Below are 23,971 nucleotides of genomic sequence, written 5' to 3'. Positions count from 1 at the left end.
ATTCTGTTACTGTGGAAAATCAGGGAAGCAATTTAGACATCTGCTTCTGAATGGATAAGTAGCAAAAGAAAATTTTATTTCTACCAAAATGGTCAGTAGACATTTTTACTGAATCAATGTTGAAAAAATTCTACAGCATCCCCCTAAAAGTCCTTTTGAATCTGACATTTAAAAAAATGTTTTACAGATGAAATGAAGCTTTCATAACTTTAATTTTTTTCAAATTTGTGGCTTATGTGTGTGGTATTTGAGTTAGAAAGTTAATGAAAAGAATGAGCAACAAGTGGTTTAGTTGAATATTTATTTGTTTTGTTTAAGAGAAGATACATATAGTAAACTATTCCTGTAACATAGTTAGAATATTTGACATGCAGGATTAATTATTTTTAATATCCCCTTTCTTCCATATGACAAAATTATTTTTAATAATAATTATGAAATGAAATAAAATAAATTGCCAGAAAAGACAAAAACTAAATTTTGTTTTATTGAACTTCATATCCCTATACATATCCATATATATAAAGATATGTATAGAGAGAAAGGGAGAGGCAAAAGTATGTTTATGGTTGTAAGTACACACCACAGAGTTTATTCTGGTATTATAAATTATTAGTTATTGTATTATTTTCTATATGAAATATAACAGGGCCTGCAGTCTTTGGGACCTAAGTTATTATTTGTTGAACAAATGAATTCTACATCAATACATATGATGGAATATCAAGATTTATAAACAGAAAAAATAACTTTTAGAGCTAGCCATCTTATATTATTAAGTGTGATGACCTCATTAAACTAACTTGAGTAATGCAGAGTAGTGAGAATTGAGTAAGATTTGGGGAGGATGTAAAAGGACTTTGAAGTATAGCACATATATTTTTCAGGAATAGTTACATAATAGAACTCATAATTTCCAAATTTCTAAAATAAGTAATTTTGACCTATACTTAATATAAAACTTTAAACTGGAGTTTCTTTATTTGCTTATTTGTTTTGTAAATACAATGTACCAGTGTACTATCTTGCTTTGAGGAAATGTTTGGTAAAGATAAATCAAAATAGTATATTATAAAAATCTCAAAAACCAACTGAGATGTTTCAGATATGAGAACTATTTTAAAAAGAAAAATAATAGTTGAATTAGTTGTAAGAAAGCTCTCTGTTAGAGTTTATTGCAACCATATATAGAACAAACTTTGATCTCTCCTTATCCTTAGCCCTGTTTAGTAAAAGTTATTGACTTATCAAGAAAATATAAATCAATTCAAAGTAATACATATAAAGTTTATTTTAATGTAAATTTAAATTGAGGAAAATACTAGGGACAGCACTTAGAATTTCTATTTTCTCTATTAAACTTACAGATATGATGAGAACAAAACAAACTATAAGCCTTAGGATGTAGATTTTTTTTTTCTTTTATCTGTTCAACTTGGCTAATAGATCAATTGTTGAATTCTGAAGAAAACTGAGTTATTTTGGAAAATGTTTATTGATATTAGCAAGGTCATTTTCATAAGAAACTTATAAAAATCAAGTTGATTTATATATCTGAGTGGAATTATTTTTTTGTAGTTTGTAGATTAGTGTGATAGTGTAATATATTGGTGTTTTAATTAAAATAACTTTAAAAAATTAGGCAACAGCACATGATAAATTTCTAACTTTTATAAGGATCTTGTCATTTTAATGTAAATTTATCAGCACATACAAATAAAAATTTAGAAGGTCTGAATAACACTGACTTAGCAAATATGTAGGTGAGGAATAATATTATAGAGCAGTCTACTTTATATTCATTGCCAAATAACATTGACCTTAAATTTTTTTAATGTCACATTATTACTAAAAAGTTATTTAATTCATTTAACATATATTTTGTTTTTAGACTATGAATGAGATAAATTGAACACTATAATATAATTTTAAAGGAATGAATATTCAAATCACTCTCCTGTAGGTATCACAATATACTTTTTATTTTTCTAGTTCAGATAACATTTTTTCTCTTTGACCTGATAGCATTAAGTTCTTAATTTTAGTGAATTATACTTCATTCATTCATAATATGACATAAAACCAAAATTATTTTGGGTTCTGGCTCAGTTGGTTGGAGCATCATCCTGTGCACCAGAATTTCATGGGAGCATTTCTACTTTAGGTCAGGTACCTAGGTTGCAGGTTCATTCCCAATTAAGGAGCATACAGGAGACAACCAATTACAGGAGGCAACCAATCAATGTCTCTCTCTCTCTCTCTCTCTCTCTCTCTCTCTCTCTCCCACTCTTTCCTTCCTCCCTTTCTGAAAAATCAATAAAATTATTTTAAAAATTAATTAATTAACATAAAATAAAATTATTTTAACTCAATACATCTCAGCATTTTATTTGGGGGAACAAAATTTCACATTTTCTTTCCCCAAATACATTACTTCTGAGAAAAAGATGTTAGGCACTAATTTATGATTTGCTATGTCATACCACTGATAGAAATATGGCTTCATGCCCTGACCGGTTTGGCTCAGTGGATAGAGTGTCGGCCTTCGGCCTGAAAGGTCCCAGGTTCGATTCCAGTCAGGGGCATGTATCTTGGTTGTGGGCACATCCCCAGTAGGAGGTGTGTAGGAAGCAGCTGATTGATGTTTCTCGCTCATCTATGTTTCTAACTCTCTATCCCTCTCTCTTCATCTCTGTAAAAAATCAATAATATATATATATTTAGTTTTAAATTTTTGTTAAAAATAAGGAAAAAATAAACAAAATAAAATAATGCATTTAGATGTGAACAAATTTTTATTGGAGGATCTCGATCATTTGCTGCAAGAGTTAATGAGATAAACATATTCAAAGGGTAATATGGTAATATGGGGTCAATCTCTGGAAATTTAAATCAATACCAGAAATTCCCCAAGAGTTTGTGCTTATATCTGCAGGTGCCATAATCCATAATGAAAATTTTAGCTCTACTAATATTATAAATGTGATCAAAGAGAGGAACTCCCTTTGTGTATAGGATAGCTCAAATTTTCAAATGTCATAGAGGCACCTGTAGTTAAGCACAAGAGGTTAAAATAGAAAATACTATGTCTTTTGCTGTGGGAAATCATAAATATTTCAAATTATACATATTTTTTCTCCTAAAAGTCCATGCATCAAAGAGAGGAACTCCCTTTGTGTATAGGATAGCTCAGATTTTCAAATGTTGTCATAGAGGCACCTGTAGTTAAGCACAGGAGGTTAAAATAGAAAATACTGTCTTTTGCTGTGGGAAATCATAAATATTTCAAAAATTATACTTTTTTTTTTCTCCTAAAAGTCCATGCATCTTCTTTTTTTAAAAAAATTTTATTGATTAAGTTATGACATACAGACAACAGGGGGGTGAGGGCATGAGTGGGGGGATGGGGAGTAACGCGGGGATAAGGACACATGCATCTTCTTGGTGTGCTAAGCCTCCCCCTGTGTGATTCATCTTTAGCAGCCCACCATCACCACTCATCACTCTGAGTGTGATTACTGACCAGTGTGTTGTGAAATTGCTGAATGACTCAGACATAAGCTATTTAATTAGGGAAGCTCTCTATACACAAAAACACCTTAGCAGAGCTATCAACAATAACGTGAAGATAAACGCTAAATAAGCATAAGCTGCTTTAATTAAGCTTGGGTGACATTAAATCTCTTTCGTAATTTTCCTGACTACGGCAATGTTATTTTAATGTGGTATTTACCGGAGGTAGATTTTTGAAGTCGTAGGTGTTCTTACTCATAATAAGTTATTTGAACTTCCTATTTCATTCAAAAGAATAAAGAAAAGCCCGGGCCTGGTGGTTCAGTTGGTTAGATCATAGTCCCCCACACGAAAAGGTTACAGATGGAATTTTCCCAGTTGAGCATGTATGGGAGGCAGCTGATAGATGTTGCAAACTCTCTTTCTCTCTCTCTCTCTGTCTCTTCCCCCCGCCCCCTTAAATCAATAAAAACATATCCTCGAGTGAGGATTTAAAAATAATTAAGAAAACAACAACAACACTGGATGGGGTAAAGCCAAAAACAGAAAATCACAGCAGTTTTCATTAAGGGCTATTTAAAATGTGTGCGCAGTTGCAATCTTGCCTCTTAATTCACCGTAGGTGATAATCTCCTTACCCAAACAGGGAGCATTTCTACTTTAATAGCATTTTCGACTACATTGCCTCCCTTCTGACTGCCCATACTAAAAGCCTTTTTGGCTTCTCTCTTTCGAATGGTGAGTGCATATTGCACTTTGAGGACTAGGCAGACTCAGCAGTCCATGAGCTGGTGGGAAAGCAGCCGTCTAGGAAAAAATCCATTAGGGCCAGTTTGTGTTATTTTGCTTTGTTGTGTTCACTTTGGTAGAAATATTGTAAAGCAACTGAAGGATCTCATTAAAGCTATTTTACTTTAACAATAAGCTAGCAGCACCCTTCATTCTATTTTAGTTCCTCACAACTTTAATAACATAAGTGAATTATGTGTTGGCAGAGAAGGGGATTGAGAGAATTGTATTCATGTTTCTCTATATTGTCAATGATGCTAAGTTTTCTATGTTCGCATTTTACTTGTGGGGTTCAATTAATAGGATGTTTCAAACAGTTGGTGAGTAATTATTTCAGTGAACAAAATCCAAATTAATTTAATCATATCACAGTCATAGAACTACTGAAATACATGTAATCATGAAGAATGTAAACATGAATGTAAATTAAATATATTTATAATGCCTTTAAATGCTAAGATTGAATTTTAAAGACAACTTATCCCATACAAAATTGTTATATATACTTTATTTCTATCACTTTGCTATTTAATTATAAATAGGAAGATGCATTCTTATTTCATAATTAGATTTTAATGTTACCTATATAAACTGTTTTATAACATTTTATATTAAGAAATACAGAATAGCAGTAGTCCTATTAATGATCCTCAAATAATTTCCATCTCATTATAATGCCCTTACACGTAATCAACCTAAATTAAAAAAAAAAGTCACAATAGGTTATATCATTGACTCTTTACGGTAGGAGTATACCACTTTGACACAGAAACAATTTGAAATGTTTCTTTACGTTTATTTTCTGATGTTAAATGCCTAGGATCTCACTGATTCTTTTTTCTCATTATTTGATGAAGTAAAAGATGTAGAAATAGTACTAGGGGAGTCATGACCCTAATGGAGTTTTTTTCTAGACTGCTGCTTTCCTACCAGCTCATGTTGTTTGTTTAAAGCATATGCCAGTATTTATAACAATAGAAATCAGCATGAGAAGCATGTTTTTCCCTTTTTGCTCACCATCCATTTCTAGAATTCCCAATTCATCATATAATAAGTACTATAATACTCATCATTATAGATTCATAAAATTGCCAGCCTTCAGTTCTTCAGCTTTACTAAAGTGAATGAATACATTGATCTTCATTAGTTGGACATAATGCACAAAAATTGATGCAAATTATTCATTTTTCTGCAGGTCAAACCTTCCATTAAAATGCATTCTATTTTTTCATTGCACAAGTAGCACAATTTTAATGTTGATGATGTGATTTTGAAGGCTAAATCGAGATCTAATAATTCTCAGAGCCTGAATTAAACAACAAAAAAGTCAAGTTACACCTGTAGAAGCTGAACATTCCTTCCATAGTTGTTAAAGTCTACATTTCAAGTCACTGAAAACAGATGAGCCTCAGTAAGCTATGCCTACTCAGCAGACATCATGAATCATGAACCGACTTTGTCCGTTAGAATCTAGAAAGCTTCCAGTGGAATTTGATGAATTGTGAGCATTAGTGTGAGCAGCCTTCATTAATATTGTAAATCAGTGGTTCTCAATCTGTGGGTCGCGACCCCTTTGGCGGTCGAACGACCCTTTCACAAGGGTCGCCTAAGACCCTCCTGCATATCAGATGTTTACATTACGATTCATAACAGTAGCAACATTACAGTTATGAAGTAGCAACGAAAATAATTTTATGGTTTGGTCACAACATGAGGAATTGTATTAAAAGGGTCAGAAGGTTGAGAACCACTGTATGCTGACCAAATGGTATGCAAATAATGCATAGAGATAATTTTCATGAAAACAATTCAGACAGATTTTATATACAAACATTCAATTATTGAATTTATTTAGTAAGCATCTTATGTTGATTAGTCCAAGGTTATGGGTTCACATTCTATTATAGATGAGCTAGCCAGATTGACCATGTCAGACTGTCATCCTTTAGTTAGCAGGACTAAGTAAGATCAATAAGTAACACTTGTTAGAAAAAATGAGTCAAAGCGTAGAGGTAAATTTTGTAATTACAAAGACAAATGCCTTGCATCTGCTGGCACTCATGTGAAAGGAATTTTCTCATAGACTCTGTGGCCTTTGAAGTCAGATGACTTATGTATAAACTAGAGGCCTGGTGCATGAAATTCACCAGGGGTCCCTAGGCCTGGCTGGCGAAGAGGGCCTATTGGGGCCTTCCAGCTGCCGGCCGAGGCCTTGCTTCCCCCAGCTGCCAGCTGCCAGCTGCTGATTGGGGCCTTCATTCTGCACTGACCCCTGGTGGTCAATGCACATCATAGTGAGCAGTTGAACTCCCAAGGAGACAATTTGCATATTAGCCTTTTATTATATAGGCTACTACTTCTATCTCTGTGTCCCAGGTGTCCTGGGTACAGTTACTGATCCTCCCTTAGATTCAGAGTCCTCATCTGTAAATTGGTAGAATTATGTCTCTATAATTGAAATGTGCTAAGAATTAAACATATTATACTTATAGTATTTGGATCAGAACATATGTGTCACCAAGAATTCCAAAAGACTGACTTGAAGAACTGTTTTATTTTTATTTTTTAAATATATTTTTATTGATCTCAGAGAGGAAGAGAGAGGGAGAGAGAAACATCAATGGTGAGAGAGAATCATTGATTGGCTGCCTTCTGCAAGCTCGCTACTGGGGATAGAGCCCACAACCCAGGAATGTGCCCTTGACCAGCGTGGGACCCAGGACACTTCAGTTTGTAGGCTGACACTCTATCCACTGAGCCAAATCAGCTAGGGCCTGAAGAAATGTTTTATAATAATTGAAAAGATGTATTTGTGGTTTTAAGTTATTTGTATCTTACTCTTTTTGCTTTCTATTTTTATATATTCAGAAATATTGAATATATTGTAGATAAAGTGGACTGCTAATATCACCCATTCCTAACCAGTTAGAAGTCTTTTCCTTTGGAATGCAAAATATAGGTACACATCATTCCCTTTCTTGAGAGACAAATGTGGAACAAATATAGCATAAAACAGGGGAAATACAACATAAACAAGCACCCTGTTATATAATACATGGTCGCAGATTGGTAGAGTTCATTGATGACCAAAGCCATCAGACCAAATTTAAAAAAAGCACTTGAGTTCTACCTTAAAGGATGGGTACTTTACTCTCTTTAAAAAGTTATCTGCTCTCTCACTTTGGGGGGTTCTTTATGATTAACTATGATAATGATTTTATTTAAAATCATCCAACTTTTATAATTCATTTATTAAAGTTTAATATTGGATTTGAAATGGAAATAGTATAGTTAGAAAAGTATTCCTGACATTTCCATGCTTACTACTGGTCAAATGATTACTCTGCAAATGAAAAATTGTAAGGAAGGAAGGGTTTCCAGGATAAAACTATTTCTATTTTCATACTTAGCATCAGATAATATCCAGGGAAGAAATGTGACTACAAATCTACGTCACCAGGCACTTTTAACTAATACCATGGATAACTAATACTAGTACATATGAAATAGGGCAAAACCAGTGAACACAGTTTACTTTTTCATTATATGCTGGTAACATTCACCCTTCCTATTCTGTTTTTCATGTAAGTTAAGGGGTATTCAGAATATGAATAAAAGGCAACTGGATAAACACTCTATAATTTGATTATTTTTATTGATACATTTGCATGCCTCATATAAGCATCTCGCTTTGTGATCTTAAATACTTGAATATTCTCCTGAGAATTGTGCAACTAGTCCTTTCATTAGAATGTATTTACATTACTTTTCCTTGAAGTCATAAAGACATTGCATTTTGAGGTCTACAACAGAAGAAAAAACACAACCTCTATCTAATTTAAAATCAGTTTTTTATTTTGAATATAGTTACTTAAATTTAAAATTTACTATCTCTACAATGTCCTTAGTGGTACATGACTTGATATCTATATCTATATCTATATCTATCTATCTATCTATCTATCTATCTATCTATCTATCTATCTATTTATCAGCTCCCTAAACTGTATAGTATCCACTTTGTGAGTGTTTGGTTTTTTTCTCTTTTCTCTCATTTCCACATTAATGGTGACATTTATATTTGACTTTATTTTACTGTGACTCTAATATATCTAGTTCTATTCTTTATATCTAGAAGAAATGAAAGAAGTGAGTTAGGGATGCTCTCATTATTATTTTCCTTTCCTGTATATAACTTCCTAAAACAGGAATTCATATATAGAGAAAAAACGGGGGGAAGGAGGCAAAAGGTGGCCAAGGAGAAAAAAGAATTATTGTCCCTACCATTATTTTTAAAGTAATGCAAGCTTTTTTGTGGATCTACTCAGCAGACTAAGATAATTTCTTCTGTTACATGGTTTCTATAATATTGTGTTCTTTATTATTACAACGGTCCTCATATTTTCAAAAAGTGGTTCAATTTTTGTTGTTGCAGTGAAAACTCTAGAAAGGCAGGGCTCATGTAACGATATTTGCCATTATATGCCTAGCATCTAGCATCTGTGCTAAGTAATATTTGTGCATGTAATAATTAATAATAAAAAACAGCAACACATGATTCAGACATGGTCCATGCCCTCAGGAGCCTCATATCATCATCTAGTACAGAAAGAGATATAGAAAAACATTGGAATATGATTAACCAAATGCTGTACTAGAATATTGACAATGTGATATGGCACCAAAGAAGTGGGATGCTGTATGTCTCTGTGACAGTCACGGATCAATATGCAAATTAGCAGAGGTTTACCTGGAGGAGGAGAAGTTCAACTAGAAAATTGGAGGAAGTACAAAAGCAAAGCTGTCCAGTGGTCGGCAAACTGCGGCTCGCGAGCCACATGCGGCTCTTTGGCCCCTTGAGTGTGGCTCTTCCTAAGCCTTAGGAGTACCCTAATTAAGTTAATAACAGTGTACCTACCTATATAGTTTAAGTTTAAAAAATGTGGCTCTCAAAAGAAATTTTAATCGTTGTACTGTTGATATTTGGCTCTGTTGACTAATGAGTTTGCAGACCACTGGTAGGCAACGGAAAATACAACTAATTTGTATTTCTGTCAGGTTAGGTAAATAAGAGGAAAAGCATAAAATCAGAGAACAACCCTCTGAGAGGTTGAAGAAATGAATTGCTTGACATATTTAGGAATCAGTTTTTTATTCTGAAAAATTTTAAGCAAGGAAATGATGTTCATAGATTTCCAATGTGGAAAGATTACTAGGTATCATGGAGATTGGATCACTTTTATCTGTCATTTACCATTCTGTGATTAAAATGTTATGAGTTGATAAGTTGTTTTCAAAATAAAACTACTCTTGTTTTACTCTTAGGATTGTCATGAATTTTTTAGACTGTCAGATTGAGGGTTTTCAATGAGTGCTTTCAAAAGAAAAAACAAGGAGTGATGACAATAACTCCACACTAGTTTAGTTATTATCTAACAGGGAGTCAGAAATGGGCCTCAGGAAGTGATTAGTTGCTACACATATTAAATGCTTCATTTGAAATAAATATATTATAATTATTAGATAAAGATGAAATAAAGATCTAGATGTGGTTTGGATTCATAAGAAATGACTGAAGATAAAATTGCAAATATGCATGACCAATTATTTAGAACTTAAAAATATTTTATTTTATCCATGTATTCATTCAACAAATATTTTCATACTCTGTGACAGGTGTTATACTAAGAAAGAAGATATAGCCCCTGCCCTTATGGAATTTGCATTCTATTAGGGTACATAAGCATTAATCAAGTAATTACAGAAATTATTTTTTTATTTACTTATTAAGTTATCTGGAGGAATAGAGCAATGATGCTATGTTATTGTATAACAGCATTATTGACTGAATAAAACATAAAACTGGAAATATAGAGAAATAAAATTGAATTTGAAATGTAAATATAAAATTTTTCTTAGCATTTCCCAAAAACAAATATGGGAGAGAAAGTGCCCTGAGAGATAATAAATCCCATCTTCTGCAGTGGAAAAGGCTCCAAGAAAATTTAGTCTGGCTCCAACTTTATTAGAAGATTGTATCATGAAAAGGATGGTAAAAAAAGATAAAGCTCTAAAAGCACCCAAATTTGCTATGCATTTAGGTAACCCAGAACTCATCTCAACATAAAAAAACCAGGGAGCCATTTTATAAAATGTAACATTGCCAGAACACAGTAGTAATGGAATAGAATGATGTAATATTACATAATAATATAATAATGTAAGAATTGAAGCTGATGGTTCCAGCAGACATACTCAGGTGTTTTGTGCTAGCAGGTCTTTTACATATGAAGGCACTGACCAAAGGAAATCACAGACTGTCAATATAAATACAAATAATTTGTAAATGTATTTGACCATCTAATTTATTATACTAGTAGATGGTCAATACTAGATGTGTCAACTAAATCTGCTTATGGACTCTTCCTATTTTATTCAATTTAATAACATGAGAAAATGTCCAATATCAGAAGTTCTACCTTGACATATTTTGGCTATATCATAATTAATATATTTTACTTGATTCAATATCTCATTCAAGAAGCATTTGTTGAATGCTTAATGCGTGATAGGCAACATGTTAGATACTGGATGAAATTATGTGAATAATGGATGATTGATTACCTATAACTGACATGTAGCCTAGTCTTAAGGGCTTCAAGTTTTAAGTAAATGTTTTAGAAACATTTATCAGACTCGATCTTTTGAGAGAAGATAAATAATTAAAAAATTATTAAAGTTTTTGAGGCCAGTCTTTCGGATAGTATATCCTTAGTGAATATGTTATAGTCTCATACCCACAAGACATGTAAATTACCATATTTCAGAAAGTTCATAATATCTTGAAGTATGAGGAACTAGAAGAAACCTAAAATTATGAGTAGTCTCTTTCATAGAAATATTTTCCCAAGCCCAAAGAGAGCAACTAATTCTGTGTTATACACAGAATGTGCTATCATTACAATGATTTGAATAACTATGAAATATAAAGCAAAGAAAACTAAAGTTCTTTAGAAGGTGGACAGAGAGGATTATGAAAAACAGCAATACTTACATAAAATTTTAACAATATGTTTAAAGGATGTGGGTGATATTAGAAGGAACAAAGTGTTGTGCATTTTTTAAAATTTTTAAAATTGGTTTCAGCAATTTTGGTATACAAATATATTTAAGTAATTTTTATAACTCTTGCCTTCCCAAAGTATCTTTAAAAGAGACTTCAAAGCCAGGTGTGATGACCTGTTTTAAGGCAATCAGTGTGATGTGAATTCTTATGAGCTAATGTTTCATGAAGCATATGGAGCTATAGAGGATGAAGAACATATAAAATTTTAACTTAATGATCTTTAATAATGTTTAAATTCAAAGTCACGGAGGAAGATGTCTAGGCAGGGACCAGCAGAAATATCTAAAAAGGAACTGTTTTTTTTCCCCCCCGAGAACTGATGTAGTAACTATAGTAATTATCGTTATCAAAGGCAGTGCTTTTCAAATCAAGGTTAAAATCAAGTAATTGATGGAAACTTTAATATACGCGAAGGAAACAATTATTCCCCTAAAAATAAATTTAAGCATTTTAAACAAGTTTTTTTTTCCTTTTATTCCTTTATGGAGATTTGGAAGTCTTTATTTTGGTAGTGTATAATGTGAATTTTCAAGAGATGTATTTGATATGGAGTAGTCTTCAAGCTTTTCTGATCAGGGAATCCTTTAAAAATGAGATACCGATATACATTTCCCACAAAGAGAAGAGTGTGGGGGAAACCCAGTTTTAGAAATACTGGTATAATGGGTTTTAGAAAAAATATATTTATAGAAAGCAAGAATGATTTTGTTTCTTATCTTTGCAATGGATTAAAGCATGCAGAAGCCTGATTTTAAAGAAACTTTTGACAGGATGGATGGGAGATTGCCAGTATATGTGATTTTAGCATAATTCACTAAAGCATGATAAGTACTAGACCACTTGCTGTGCAACCTTTAAAGAAAAGCTTTTAATCAATCAATAAGCCTTCCCAAGAATTAAATGTAATGCTGACCTCATTTACTTTGTAATTTCTGTATTATCTAGATGTATGGAAATAGGGCAAAAATGTTGGTATATACTTAAAATTGTTAGTTTGAAAAGATATGAAAAAGATAATCAAATAAGCATATCAATGTATTGTGTTTAGTAGACTTAGTCCTAGAACCTAGAATGCATAATAGCCCTAGCTGGTTTTGCTCAGTGGATAGAGCATTGGCATGCGGACTGAAGGGACCCGGATTCGATTTTGGTCAAGGGCAAATGCTAGGATTTCGGGCAGAATCCCCAATGCGGGGCTGGGGGGCGGTGTGTGTGCAGGAGGCAGCTGATCAGTGATTCTCTCATCATTGATGTTTCAGTCTCTCCTCTCCCTTCCTCTCTAAAATCAATAAAAGTGTATATATTTTTAAAAAGAATGCATAATAATATGGGCCTTCTACTCCACAAGTAAGAACTTTAGAATGACTCCTCTCCCTTCCTCTCTAAAATCAATAAAAGTATATATATTTTTAAAAAGAATGCATAATAACATGGGCCTTCTAGTCCACAAGTAAGAACTTTAGAATGGTAGAAATGAAGGGAAGGGAAGGTGAGGGGGATAGGAGAGGAGACATGGAAGGGAGGGGGAAAAGAAGGCTCTGAAATATTTGGTGAGATTTGTATTAATTGTGTATAATAATCACAGTTTATTTTTCTAAGGAGCTTTTAATCTATCTTTTGAGGGATTCTAAAAAATTAAAATTTTATGTAAAATATTTTATCAAAATATAACACTAAGGACATTCGGAGAATGTACTTTTCATATGTTTGTGTTTTCTCTCTCTCTCTCTCTCTCTCTCTCTCTCTCTCTCTCTCTCTCCCCTCCCCTCTTTCCCTCCTTCCCTCCTTCCCTTCTCCCCTCCCTCCCTTTTCTGTAAGCTAGAACCTTTTTTATCTGGTAAATGGGATCTTTTGCCAACTCGTAAAAAGGCCATTTTAAAACCATAATAGTTCCTACTGTCAGTATAAATCATATGTTTAAATAACCAAAGAAAGTCTCATTGTGATTGAGACTATAAAAGAACCAAAATTAAGAGACTGCATAGTGAAAAATTGAAGGGCTAGATTTAGCTGTGAGGGATGTTTGGCTTATCCTCTATGATGATTTTTTAAAAATGATTTACCCATCAACATTTAATGAGAGAATTTTAGACAAAATATTTCATGCGATCTCACAAAAATATTAAAATACCTGACAATTAAAACTCTCGCAGAGTTTTAATAAAACTGGAACTGAAAGTTACCTTTCTACATTGATTGTTGCAATATTCCAGATATTTCTGCCTAACCTCCTTCTTCATGCAGTCCTGGCGATCTGTCTGCCCCCTTAGCATTTGTGAATTGACTGCTAGGTGTATGATACATGTTATGATGGGCATATTTAGAATTTCCTTGGTAGTTTTCTAGTCAAACTTGCAAAAATGCACACCTCCCATGGAGGCAGCCTTACCGTGTGAAACCGCAGCTTCTCTCAGTTGCCAGTTAGTGCTGCCTCAGTTCTGTGCTAGCCAGCATCTGGACTGAGGCTGAGTTGTGACTTGGGTGAAACACATAAGCTCTATCTATCTAACTAATGGCTGTTCACTTCATTAGAGCTAAGCGCATGGCTGTTCATGTCACAAGGATGATGAAAGATGCTTTTGTCTTTGATCTCAATATGTCCTTGAGATTTTTCAACTACATGAGATTTCAGTCCATGTTTGACTCCAACTAGTATCTATATCAGTGGTTCTCAACCTTCTGGCCCTTTAAATACAGTTCCTCATGTTGTGACCCAACCATAGAATTATTTTCGTTGCTACTTCATAACTGTAATGTTGCTACTGTTATGTATTGTAATGTAAATATCTGATATGCAGGATGGTCTTAGGCGACCCCTGTGAAAGGGTCGTTCAACCGCCAAAGGGGTTGCGACCCCCAGGTTGAGAACCACTGATCTATAGAGAAATGCCTTCCAAAGAACATCAAATAATGTACCAAAGAACAACAAATAATATACCAAAGAATTAATAATTCATTGTTGAATTCTTGTTTCTTTTTAAGGCCTGGGAGGGGGGGGCAGGCAGGTGCCAGGTGGAGGGGTCAATGGGGAAAAAAGGTGACATCTGTAATACTTTCAACAATAAAGATGAATAAAAAAAATAAAAATAGTCACTTAAACTAAACGACAGAATCACAAAACATGACAATACTTTACTGTTATTGATTGTATGCCTTATATTATTCCATCCTGATAAAAACCTCAAAATGAGGTATATTAACATTGTAGCTTTGATTAAAATGAAATGCCGTTTCCCCATTTTTACATTTACACTGGGAAATAGGTGTGGCAAGGTTTACCAGGAATGGGAAATGTTTATACATACAATAAGTACTGGAAATAAGAAGCTCAGCTAGAAAGAGCAAAATTTACCCACCATTTCTTAAAAAGTTGGTTGCTTTTATTTATCTGTGCCTTATTTTGAGAATTCAGTGAGGAATATTGTATTTGAAGACATTAGAATAAACATCCCAATGCAGTTCAGTGTATATGGTGAGTTGGTAATAAAACAATATTCTTTCAGTATCTCTCAGGATTAGAAATATGCCGGCTTAAAACATTACTTTGCTGGATCAATAATTTTTCATATTTGAAAGTTTACTTTTCAAATCATTATCCACCAAAATGTTGCTTTATAATTGTACTTCCAGAAAAGAAGCCACATTTTACACTCACCATGTGTGGCCCTTTTTGCCAATACCATCAGCACAAAATTTGTTTGAGATGCTATATTGCAAATTGAAAGATATATTTGATAAACTACAATTCTGCTTAGAATGGATTTTCTCCCTCAGTCAGATATGTACTTTGCAAGAAATATACATGGTTAATAAGTATGATAATTTAGTGTAATGTGATCTTAAAGCTGGTGCTAGACTAGAATTAGTGAATTAATGAAAACTAGATATCTAAACAAGATGGCTGTAATTCATGGTTTTTAAATACATGTGAGAGAGACCAATAGCTCCAGGTTGTCACTCTTATGTTAGTAGTCCCTCGATTATATTGTACTTCTTATCATAGGAAACATTTGTTGAGAGCCTATGATGTGAGAAAAGATTGAGAATTAAGATAGATTATACAGATGTCAGATAGATAGATAGATAGATAGATAGATAGATAGATAGATAGATAGATCCTCTATTCCAAAGAGTTGTAATCTCCTTAGGAAAATAGTCACATTTTGAAAGGTAGATAGTAATAATACTAGGTGACCTAAACTGAGTGCCCAGTGAGTGGTCAACATAGAAAATACTACAGGCTGGGGTAGTAATCCCTTGATATTTGAAGTGACTGAGGGGTAGAATTTAAACTGAGCATTCCCATCAGAGTAGTGTTTGAAAGAGAGCACAGGAGAGAGTACAGAGAGAGAAGCAGGACTTGCCCTGCTATAACTGAAATATTTGAGTTCTAATCATAGGAAAGAATAATGCACCTTTTTTAGGAAAGCTGTGAAAAATGTTATATAGAAACCATGTACTTAAACATTTCTTCTGAGTAGGTTATGAATTATGTTTTTATTAATAGCTATTTCTTTATACCTGTCAGGCTGGATTTGGTAGATTTTCACTTCAATTTTTTAACAGGCTACCTACTTCCTATGATTCTCCTTGTCTTTCTACTTTTAACTTTGCATATTCTTGCTAAATGAATAATGCTGAATTAGTCTATTACCTTAATCAAGTAAAAATAAAAACAATGTATATAGTGGTATTCCTTATAAGGCAGAAAAGTTTCCTGACCTGGTTTGTGATTGTTCTTAGCAGAAATAAAGCTTTAGGTATAGTTGCAGGTATATTTAAATCAAATCAAAATCACAGCACCATTGACTGCAAACTGATATTAGTATTTTTCTGTAGGCAGAAAAACACTCATAAATGAATTTGTAGAGAAAAATGGAGTATGTCTGTACTGTTTTAGGAAAGCAGATTAAACTTTAGAAATAGGCTATTGCTGGGGTGGGGGCGGGGGGGAGAAAGCAGTAAGACCAATCCCTTGGGAAAGATATTAAAAGATGTATGTAGCCCTAGCTGGTTTGGCTCAGTGGATAGATCCTCGGCCTGGGAACTGAAGGGTCCCAGGTTCAATTCCGGTCAAGGGTATGTACCTTGGTTGCAGGCTCGATCCCCAGTAGGGGGCGTTCAGAAGGCAGCTGATCAATGTTTCTTTGTCATCGATGTTTCTAACTATCCCTCTCCCTTCCTCTCTGTAAAAATCAATATATATATATATATTTCAATATTATTCTATGATTATGGGCAACCAATTGGAAAAGTTATTACTTATCACATAATAGCTAATACAGGTAATATCTATCCCCATCAGCATAAATGCTAAACTTCATTTATATTGCCTCCACTGAAATGAACATTTCCTCCCAAAGCATAAAACGATACGTGAACAAATAACCTTAAAATTCTGACAATGCATTGATTTCCATGATATTTGAATGATCCAAATCTGTAGAAACCTGCTATTTTTGTTATTTATGTCAAATAAGAAAATAAATTATCTGCAAAGTATTAGCTACCCCTGAGTATACCTTATTCATAATTGCCTTAAATTATTTCACTCACTAAAGAGAAATACTATTTTTTCCATAACTTCTCTAAAAATAGAGGTTACCATTTTATCAATACTCTGTTTTCAGTGTGAAATTATTTTTAAACATTAACCAAATATCTTTGTACTTTCCATTTCCTGTTGTAAATGACTACTTACTGTTTTATTTATTTTCCAGTGCTCTGAATAGAGTCTGCCTTTTATAAGGAGATATTTTCTTACATAAAACAAAATTCATTTTTCCCTTTAAAATCAGAAAGGCCACAGGCCATATTTATCTTATTAAACTTCTAGTCTCTGTTGTTTTTCAGTTGTTTTTCTCTACTGGAAATAAGCATTGGCACACTTTGGAGCATTTGGAAAAAGCTCTCTCCTCCTCTCATCATGTTAGCCTTTAATTACGAAATGCTGGGCTCCTTGAGTTAACAAGCCCTCTCTCTTTCAGGTTCTCCCTATAGAGACAAGATCACCATTGCAATTCTTCAGCTGCAAGAGGAAGGCAAGCTGCACATGATGAAGGAGAAGTGGTGGAGGGGCAATGGCTGTCCGGAGGAGGAGAGCAAAGAGGCCAGTGCCCTGGGGGTGCAGAACATTGGTGGCATCTTCATTGTGCTGGCCGCTGGCTTGGTGCTCTCGGTTTTTGTGGCCGTGGGAGAGTTTTTATACAAATCCAAAAAAAACGCTCAATTGGAAAAGGTAAATGTCACCTTTTTACAATTTAAAACGATGATCGTTATAATAAAAGAAACTATTTTTGATCTTTCCAACCAAGGGTAGTGCTTAGAAGTGTGACTCTGAATTGTCTTCTGCCATTCATTTATTACAAAGGTTCCCAGAGAGAATGCATGATCACCTTCGTGATTTTTAATTTAAATGCAGTTTGTTTAATTGAGCCAGCTTCGGGGCAAGTGACTAGTTCTCTCCTCTATTGAAGCCTGAAAAAAAGAGCTGCTTGGAGTTCATTGCAGTTAGATTAGTGGATGAATATAATTAAGGATAGAGGCAAAAATCAGAAACTATAATGATGAAAGAAAAATACTTCTCTTCAAATAAAACGTGTTGTAAGATGCATTGCTGATTATACAGTTTCAAGACAGAGAGTAAATGAAATATTTATTTGAATATTTTTAGTCCTGCAAATTTTTAATTGAAAAAACTCTTAATTCGCATGTGGAAATTATAATTAACTTTTTTAAATTAATGAATGTGTAAAAATATTGTGGGACTTTTTTGGCATTTAATGTTATTCTTAATAAGCCCTTTATTTCCTTGCAGTGTCTTTTTAAGAATATATATATAAACCTCAAAAATATTGAGATTATTGCACTTTTTCTTGGATTTTAATACATTTGGTTTTTTTAATGTAAAAATATCTTTATATTATAATCTTGAATAGTTTGCAAACATCATTCAGATTATGTACTTCCAGTGCTATAATTTCTTTAGTTCTATAATTACAAGGAAGAATGTTTATTTTTTTTTAAAAATCTCTCTTTTAGATGGTACAAGACAATTTTTATATGTAAATGTATAGTTCTGGACATGTAACAATGCTTTAACATTTTAAAATTTTCTGCACTTTATTTTAGATTTTTGTATCTAAATATCTCTTCTTTTTAATAAAAAAAACATTTTGGGGGCTTAACTAGTTAACCCTGCATCAGAGTGAGACTATATTTTATTTAATATTTGCAAAGTGTATGAACTTTTTAAATAAATATGAGCAGTAGAAACATGATATTTAAAAACATCATACTTGAATAAAGGCAAATATATTCTCCTAATATTCTTTGAAGCACTTACATCCTTAAAACTATATTTGAAAAAGAAAAACATTTTCTTACTTTGCTTTGCCTTTAATAATTTATGTTGCAGTTACTTATCCTTTCTAAAATAAAAGAATTTTGATACAGCATTTCTACATTTTCACTTGACTATAGTACTTAATTCTTAGAAACAATGTTTTTATAAATGAGTATTTTAATGGGTAACCAGTTCAAATTTCTTAAAAAATTAAAAATAGCACAACTTATTTTTTCACAGAATTTAGGGTGGCTATGTGCTGACTTGGCTAAATTAAATATTTGTTGCTCTGGTGTGACTGACAATAAGATCTAACTGCACATTGTATTTTACGATATTTTTTGCGGTGTCAAATCAAATTCAAAAACTAATCAAAGACAAATAGGTTAACTCATCAATTTTGATTTATATCATAATTTGTCAATATATATGATATTTGATTAGTTAATGCTTAAAGTAAGTCCAAAATAATAGAAGAAATTTGGATTTTCTAGTTGGAACCTTAAATTATCCATACATCATGATTTTCTTTCTCTAATAGCTCAGTATTAAAATAAAACAAAGGAATTAATCTCTTGATAATATGTGGTGTTCTATTGTCTTTGTCTCGTGTCCTATACTTATGATTTACCTAAATCATGACATTATGCGCAATTATTTTATGCATAGTCTGCTTAAAAACAGAAAACATAGGATGAGAGATTTAATTTTGCAAAATACCTTTTTTCATTATTATCCTATATAATAAAAGCCTAGTATGCTCAGTGTCCAGTCAGCCATTCAACCAATCAAAGCATAATATGCTAATGATATGCTAAGGACGCTCAACTGCTCACTATGACATGCACTGACCAACAGGGGGCAGACGCTCTGACAAGTAGGTTAGCTTGCTGCTGAGGTCCGGCTGATTGGGACTGAGTGAGACTGGCCGAGCACACCCTAGAGCCCTCCCATAACCCCTCACCAGCTGGCCAATCTCCCACGTCCCACCCCAGCCCCAATGGTGCACTGGTGGGGTGTCCCTCGGCCTGGCCTGCGCCTTTTTGCAATCCAGGACCCCTCGGGGGATGTGCTAGAGTAGGTTTCGGCCCAATCCCACAGGCCAGGCCAAGGGACCACATTGGTGCACAAATTTGTGCGCTGGGCCTCTAGTTAGAAATAATGAATTTGGTTGAATTTTAACATATCAGCCAGCTTTTGTGAATTTCTATGCACTTGTATGGCCTTATTAAAAATTAGTAAAAGGAATATACTTTTTTTTACTGAACCAGATAAAACATTACATTGAAAAGAAATAAAACAAAAGAAACAACTGTTTTGATAATACATAAGCATTATGTATCATATTCCCCAATGCTTTCACACATTGTCTCCTCATGCCTTCCATATTAAAAGTCAAACTCCCTAGCTTAGCAGACTCTTCAGGATCTGTCTCTGTCCAACATTGTAGTTTTACCTTTTGCTTCCCCCAGTTGGCATTTTCTTCTCTAGCTGCACTAACATACTTTCCATTTTCCAAAGTCATCTAGTTTTTCAAAACCTCTTCCATTTGACTTGAGCAAACCCAATGTATTTTTATACCTAGCTGATTTCAGGTACTATCATCATTCCAAAAACATTTTTTCCCTTTGAAAAAAGTTGGGAAGGTATTTCTGACATTTCAAACCACATCCATCAATAAGCCTAGACACCTTATCTCTGTGAGGCCTATGCATATCTCCATTTTCCCTTAGCATGTTATTTTATTGCATGTCATATTTGTTGGTTTCTTTGTGTGAGTGCCTCTCTCCGAAATGGACTCTTAGTTCCTGTAGGACAATGACCTAATTTTTTGGTTTGTACTCCAAGGTATCAAGTAGTGCCTGTCAGCATAAGATCTATTTATATCTATCTGTCTGTCTATCTGTCTGTCTATTTATCCGCCTATCTATCTATCTATCTATCTATCTATCTATCCATCTATAATCTAACTAATCTTTCTTTCTATTGACTTGAATTAATAATCAAGCTGAATCCAGTGACATATTTAAAAAAAACTACAATAAAGAATAAAAATGAACTGTTTTTATATAATTCAAAAGAATTAAGCTTAGCAAATAAATAATTATGGGTTTATTAGAGTGACCCATATTTTTATTGTGATAAATTAGGTTCTTGGACTCAATTTTCTTCATTTTTCTTGAAAAAAATTATTCATTTGGGCTATAGAGTTTAATATCTTACTTAATTTATCAGAGTTAGTCAGAAAATATTCCTAGATTTTATTATAAGTTATGCTTGATGGTATATAGAAATTCACAGTTTGTTTACACTTAACAACTGTGCCTAAAACCTAACTTTTTAAATTAAAAAATATGGTAAACATTTGTGGAATTATTCCTTTGCTCTAATAAATATTTATTGAGAGCCAAGCATGCAATGAATTATGCTTTGCATATTTAAAGTAAGAAAGGATTCACCATTTAGCTCCAAAGTGTTTTGCTATCTATTTTCTCATTCTCCTTTTTCTTTCTTTTTTCTTCAGTCTATAATATTCTAGTACTTTTTAAAAGAACAAATAAAATTTTTTGATCTAAGTAAGTTGGCAGATATAATATACAGAGTCTAGTTGAATATGAACATTATGGAAGTTGATGACCATAACTTTTTATATTCCAAGTTGTTTGATCATTAAGAATAGTATATGAATACATCGTTTTAAAATGAGGACAGGTTAAAACTGAATACAGAAACTGTATGCTGAAAGAGATAGTCCTTAAAAATTCCAAAAACTCTAAATTGCATTCCTTTCAGATAACCACAAGATGGTGTCTTCCAATTTTTATAGTAATTAAGGGTTTTTATTTTGACGCAGATATTAATGCCACAGTGATACCTTGATTTTTATTTATTCAAACTTTTAAAATAAATACATATTTATTTTTCTAATTTTTCTAAAGTGTCAATTGACCATTTGGAAAGATACTCAAAAAGTCTTCCTTTTCTGAAGTGTCTGACATGTGCATTTTTAATTGGTTGTCTTTTTTCCTTACTTTTTTGCTGATTTTAAAAACATTACTAGTTAAGGTTCATTCAGTAAGCCATCCAAAACCTGATGTACATCTGAAGCAGTTATCAGTCCATTTCAAGTTGCATTTGTTTGCAGGTCCTGCTTCTCCCTTCTAACTGAAGAAAGCGGCCGAATATGCAAACCTATGTTTTCTCTGGTATTATTTATGAAAATATATTGGCTTTGTAAGCATGAATTAGAAGTAATTGTGATAATTTGAATTTTTATAAAAATATTTTATGACATAACCATGGTTTATTAATTTGATTAAAATTACTGTTTCTTAAATATTTGAATGTGTCCTTTTAAAAAAGGTATACATAATTCTGCCTTCTTTTGATTTTCAGCAATAACAGTAATATAACATACATTTTAACTTTTTGTTTTTGTCTGATTTGTATACAGAAATATTTTCCCATGTAACTGAAAATAGATTTGCCTATGCAAATTGTTTCCATTGAACACATTAAACACAAATCTCTGAGTTTCTTGACATGAACTAAAACTTAACAAAAATATTCATTTTTTTATTACTTACATTTAAACAAAGTGTAGTGAGTATGTCTGAGAAATAAAAATATGAATTATTGCTCAGATATTGAATTTGTAACTTGTGTGTCCTGTATTGGACAAATATATTTATTCTAATTTTCTTCTAAACTGATTTATGTGGATTTTAAGAACTACTAAAATTTATGTTTATCAGTATATAGTCCATTTTAGTCAATATAGTTATTTTTATTATAGAACACTGGTAAAACAAATCCAAAGTATCTCTAAATAATGGTATTTTTCCAGTCACTGAAAGTTCAAAACATTTTTGAGGGCCCATAGAATGTTCTTCAGTCTATAATTGAATAACAAATGTAAAAGGCATAGAAGAACAAGTGAATGAAACAACACAATTTTGGAATTTTAAGGATACATTAGAATGGTTTAGTTTAAACCTGGATCCTGGGTGAAAGTTAATTCACAAGGGAAACATTTTTCAAAGTTGGCTGAATTTGTATTTCATGGAACCAGAAGAATGAAAACAGATTGTTCACTGATGCTTATACACAAATTGCTTTCAGAAAGTTGAAATATTAGTTCTAACAGGAACAATGTTTTTTAAAGAAAGTCATTTATTGAATAAGATATAGGAATGCAAACACTGCTATAAATCATTGTAAAGAATTATAAAGTGCCAAATAAATTTTCAATAATGTAAAATTTATCTATAGAGCATGTTGCTATTCAGATGTTAAAAGATGTAAATAAACTTTGGATAAATAGTCCATTTTGTATTCTTTTATGTTATTGCCTTTCTCTGCAAGCAGATCATCTCTCAGTTTCCATTAATGACCCATATGAGGGATAAGTGGATGGCTTTTAAAAATGTTTTTACATGTAAATATAAAATCACACTTTAAAATGAGATGCCAATCTTTGTTTTACTCTATAAACTACTTTATGCGGTCAAAAGGATCTTTAAGACATTTCTTCAAATGACTATAAATGATGTGTTAAAATTAAAATTGAAGCTTGACAGGTAATAATTTTACTTCCTTATTTTTATAAGCCACTTTAGAGCTTTTAATATTTTCTTGGGTGTGAAGTGATCATGACAACTGTGTAAATATCCATATTGTTCAGATGAGGATAAGTATCTCAGGGGTGAAGAATATTTTCCAAGGTCAAAGATGCCTCATCTAACACTATTTATGCTATATCATACTCACAAAATCAAGAATGAATACTTAACTATTTCTCTTAATAGTTTTCCTTTCTGAAGTTGCATTGATAAAATGTGTGGAGTTTGATTTTGATTTAGATAAACAGATTGTGGGCTTTAGTCATAAGCATAGTTATTTCACTTTCTTATTCTTAAGGATGAATTTTAAAATGAAAAAGACTTGGAATCATTTCTCAACTTTATGTAACCTTGGATAAAATTACTTAACTTCTCTATATGTCTTTTAAAATAAATAAATAAATAGACTATAAATATACCATAAATAAAATGTTTTAATAATTAAGATAAGTAATTTATATAGGTGGAGTTTTTTTGTAATTGTCTGAAAGATATTGTTATATTTATTATTATTTACAAAACTGATACATTTAGCTTGCTGGGCCTTCAGAAAAAAGAGCTCTCCTACAATAAAGC

The 23,971-nt window shown here is 32.6% G+C and overlaps 1 protein-coding gene across 6 annotated transcripts in view; it reads left to right on the top strand.

Moving 5' to 3' along the window:
* GRIK2 (glutamate receptor, ionotropic, kainate 2) overlaps window positions 1-23,971 on the top strand; it is a 580,918-nt gene that overhangs the window by 548,475 nt on the left and 8,472 nt on the right. For all 6 annotated transcript variants that reach the window (XM_005883802.2, XM_014531347.1, XM_014531350.1 and 3 more), the window contains one exon: window positions 17,416-17,666. In XM_005883802.2, coding sequence (XP_005883864.1) covers window positions 17,416-17,666 — 251 coding nt within the window. The remainder of the gene's footprint in view (window positions 1-17,415; window positions 17,667-23,971) is intronic.

Source organism: Myotis brandtii, unplaced genomic scaffold (genome assembly GCF_000412655.1).
Source record: "Myotis brandtii unplaced genomic scaffold, ASM41265v1 scaffold8, whole genome shotgun sequence".
NCBI classification, from domain to species: Eukaryota; Metazoa; Chordata; class Mammalia; order Chiroptera; family Vespertilionidae; genus Myotis; species Myotis brandtii.
This window is presented reverse-complemented; position numbering and strand designations above follow the sequence as displayed.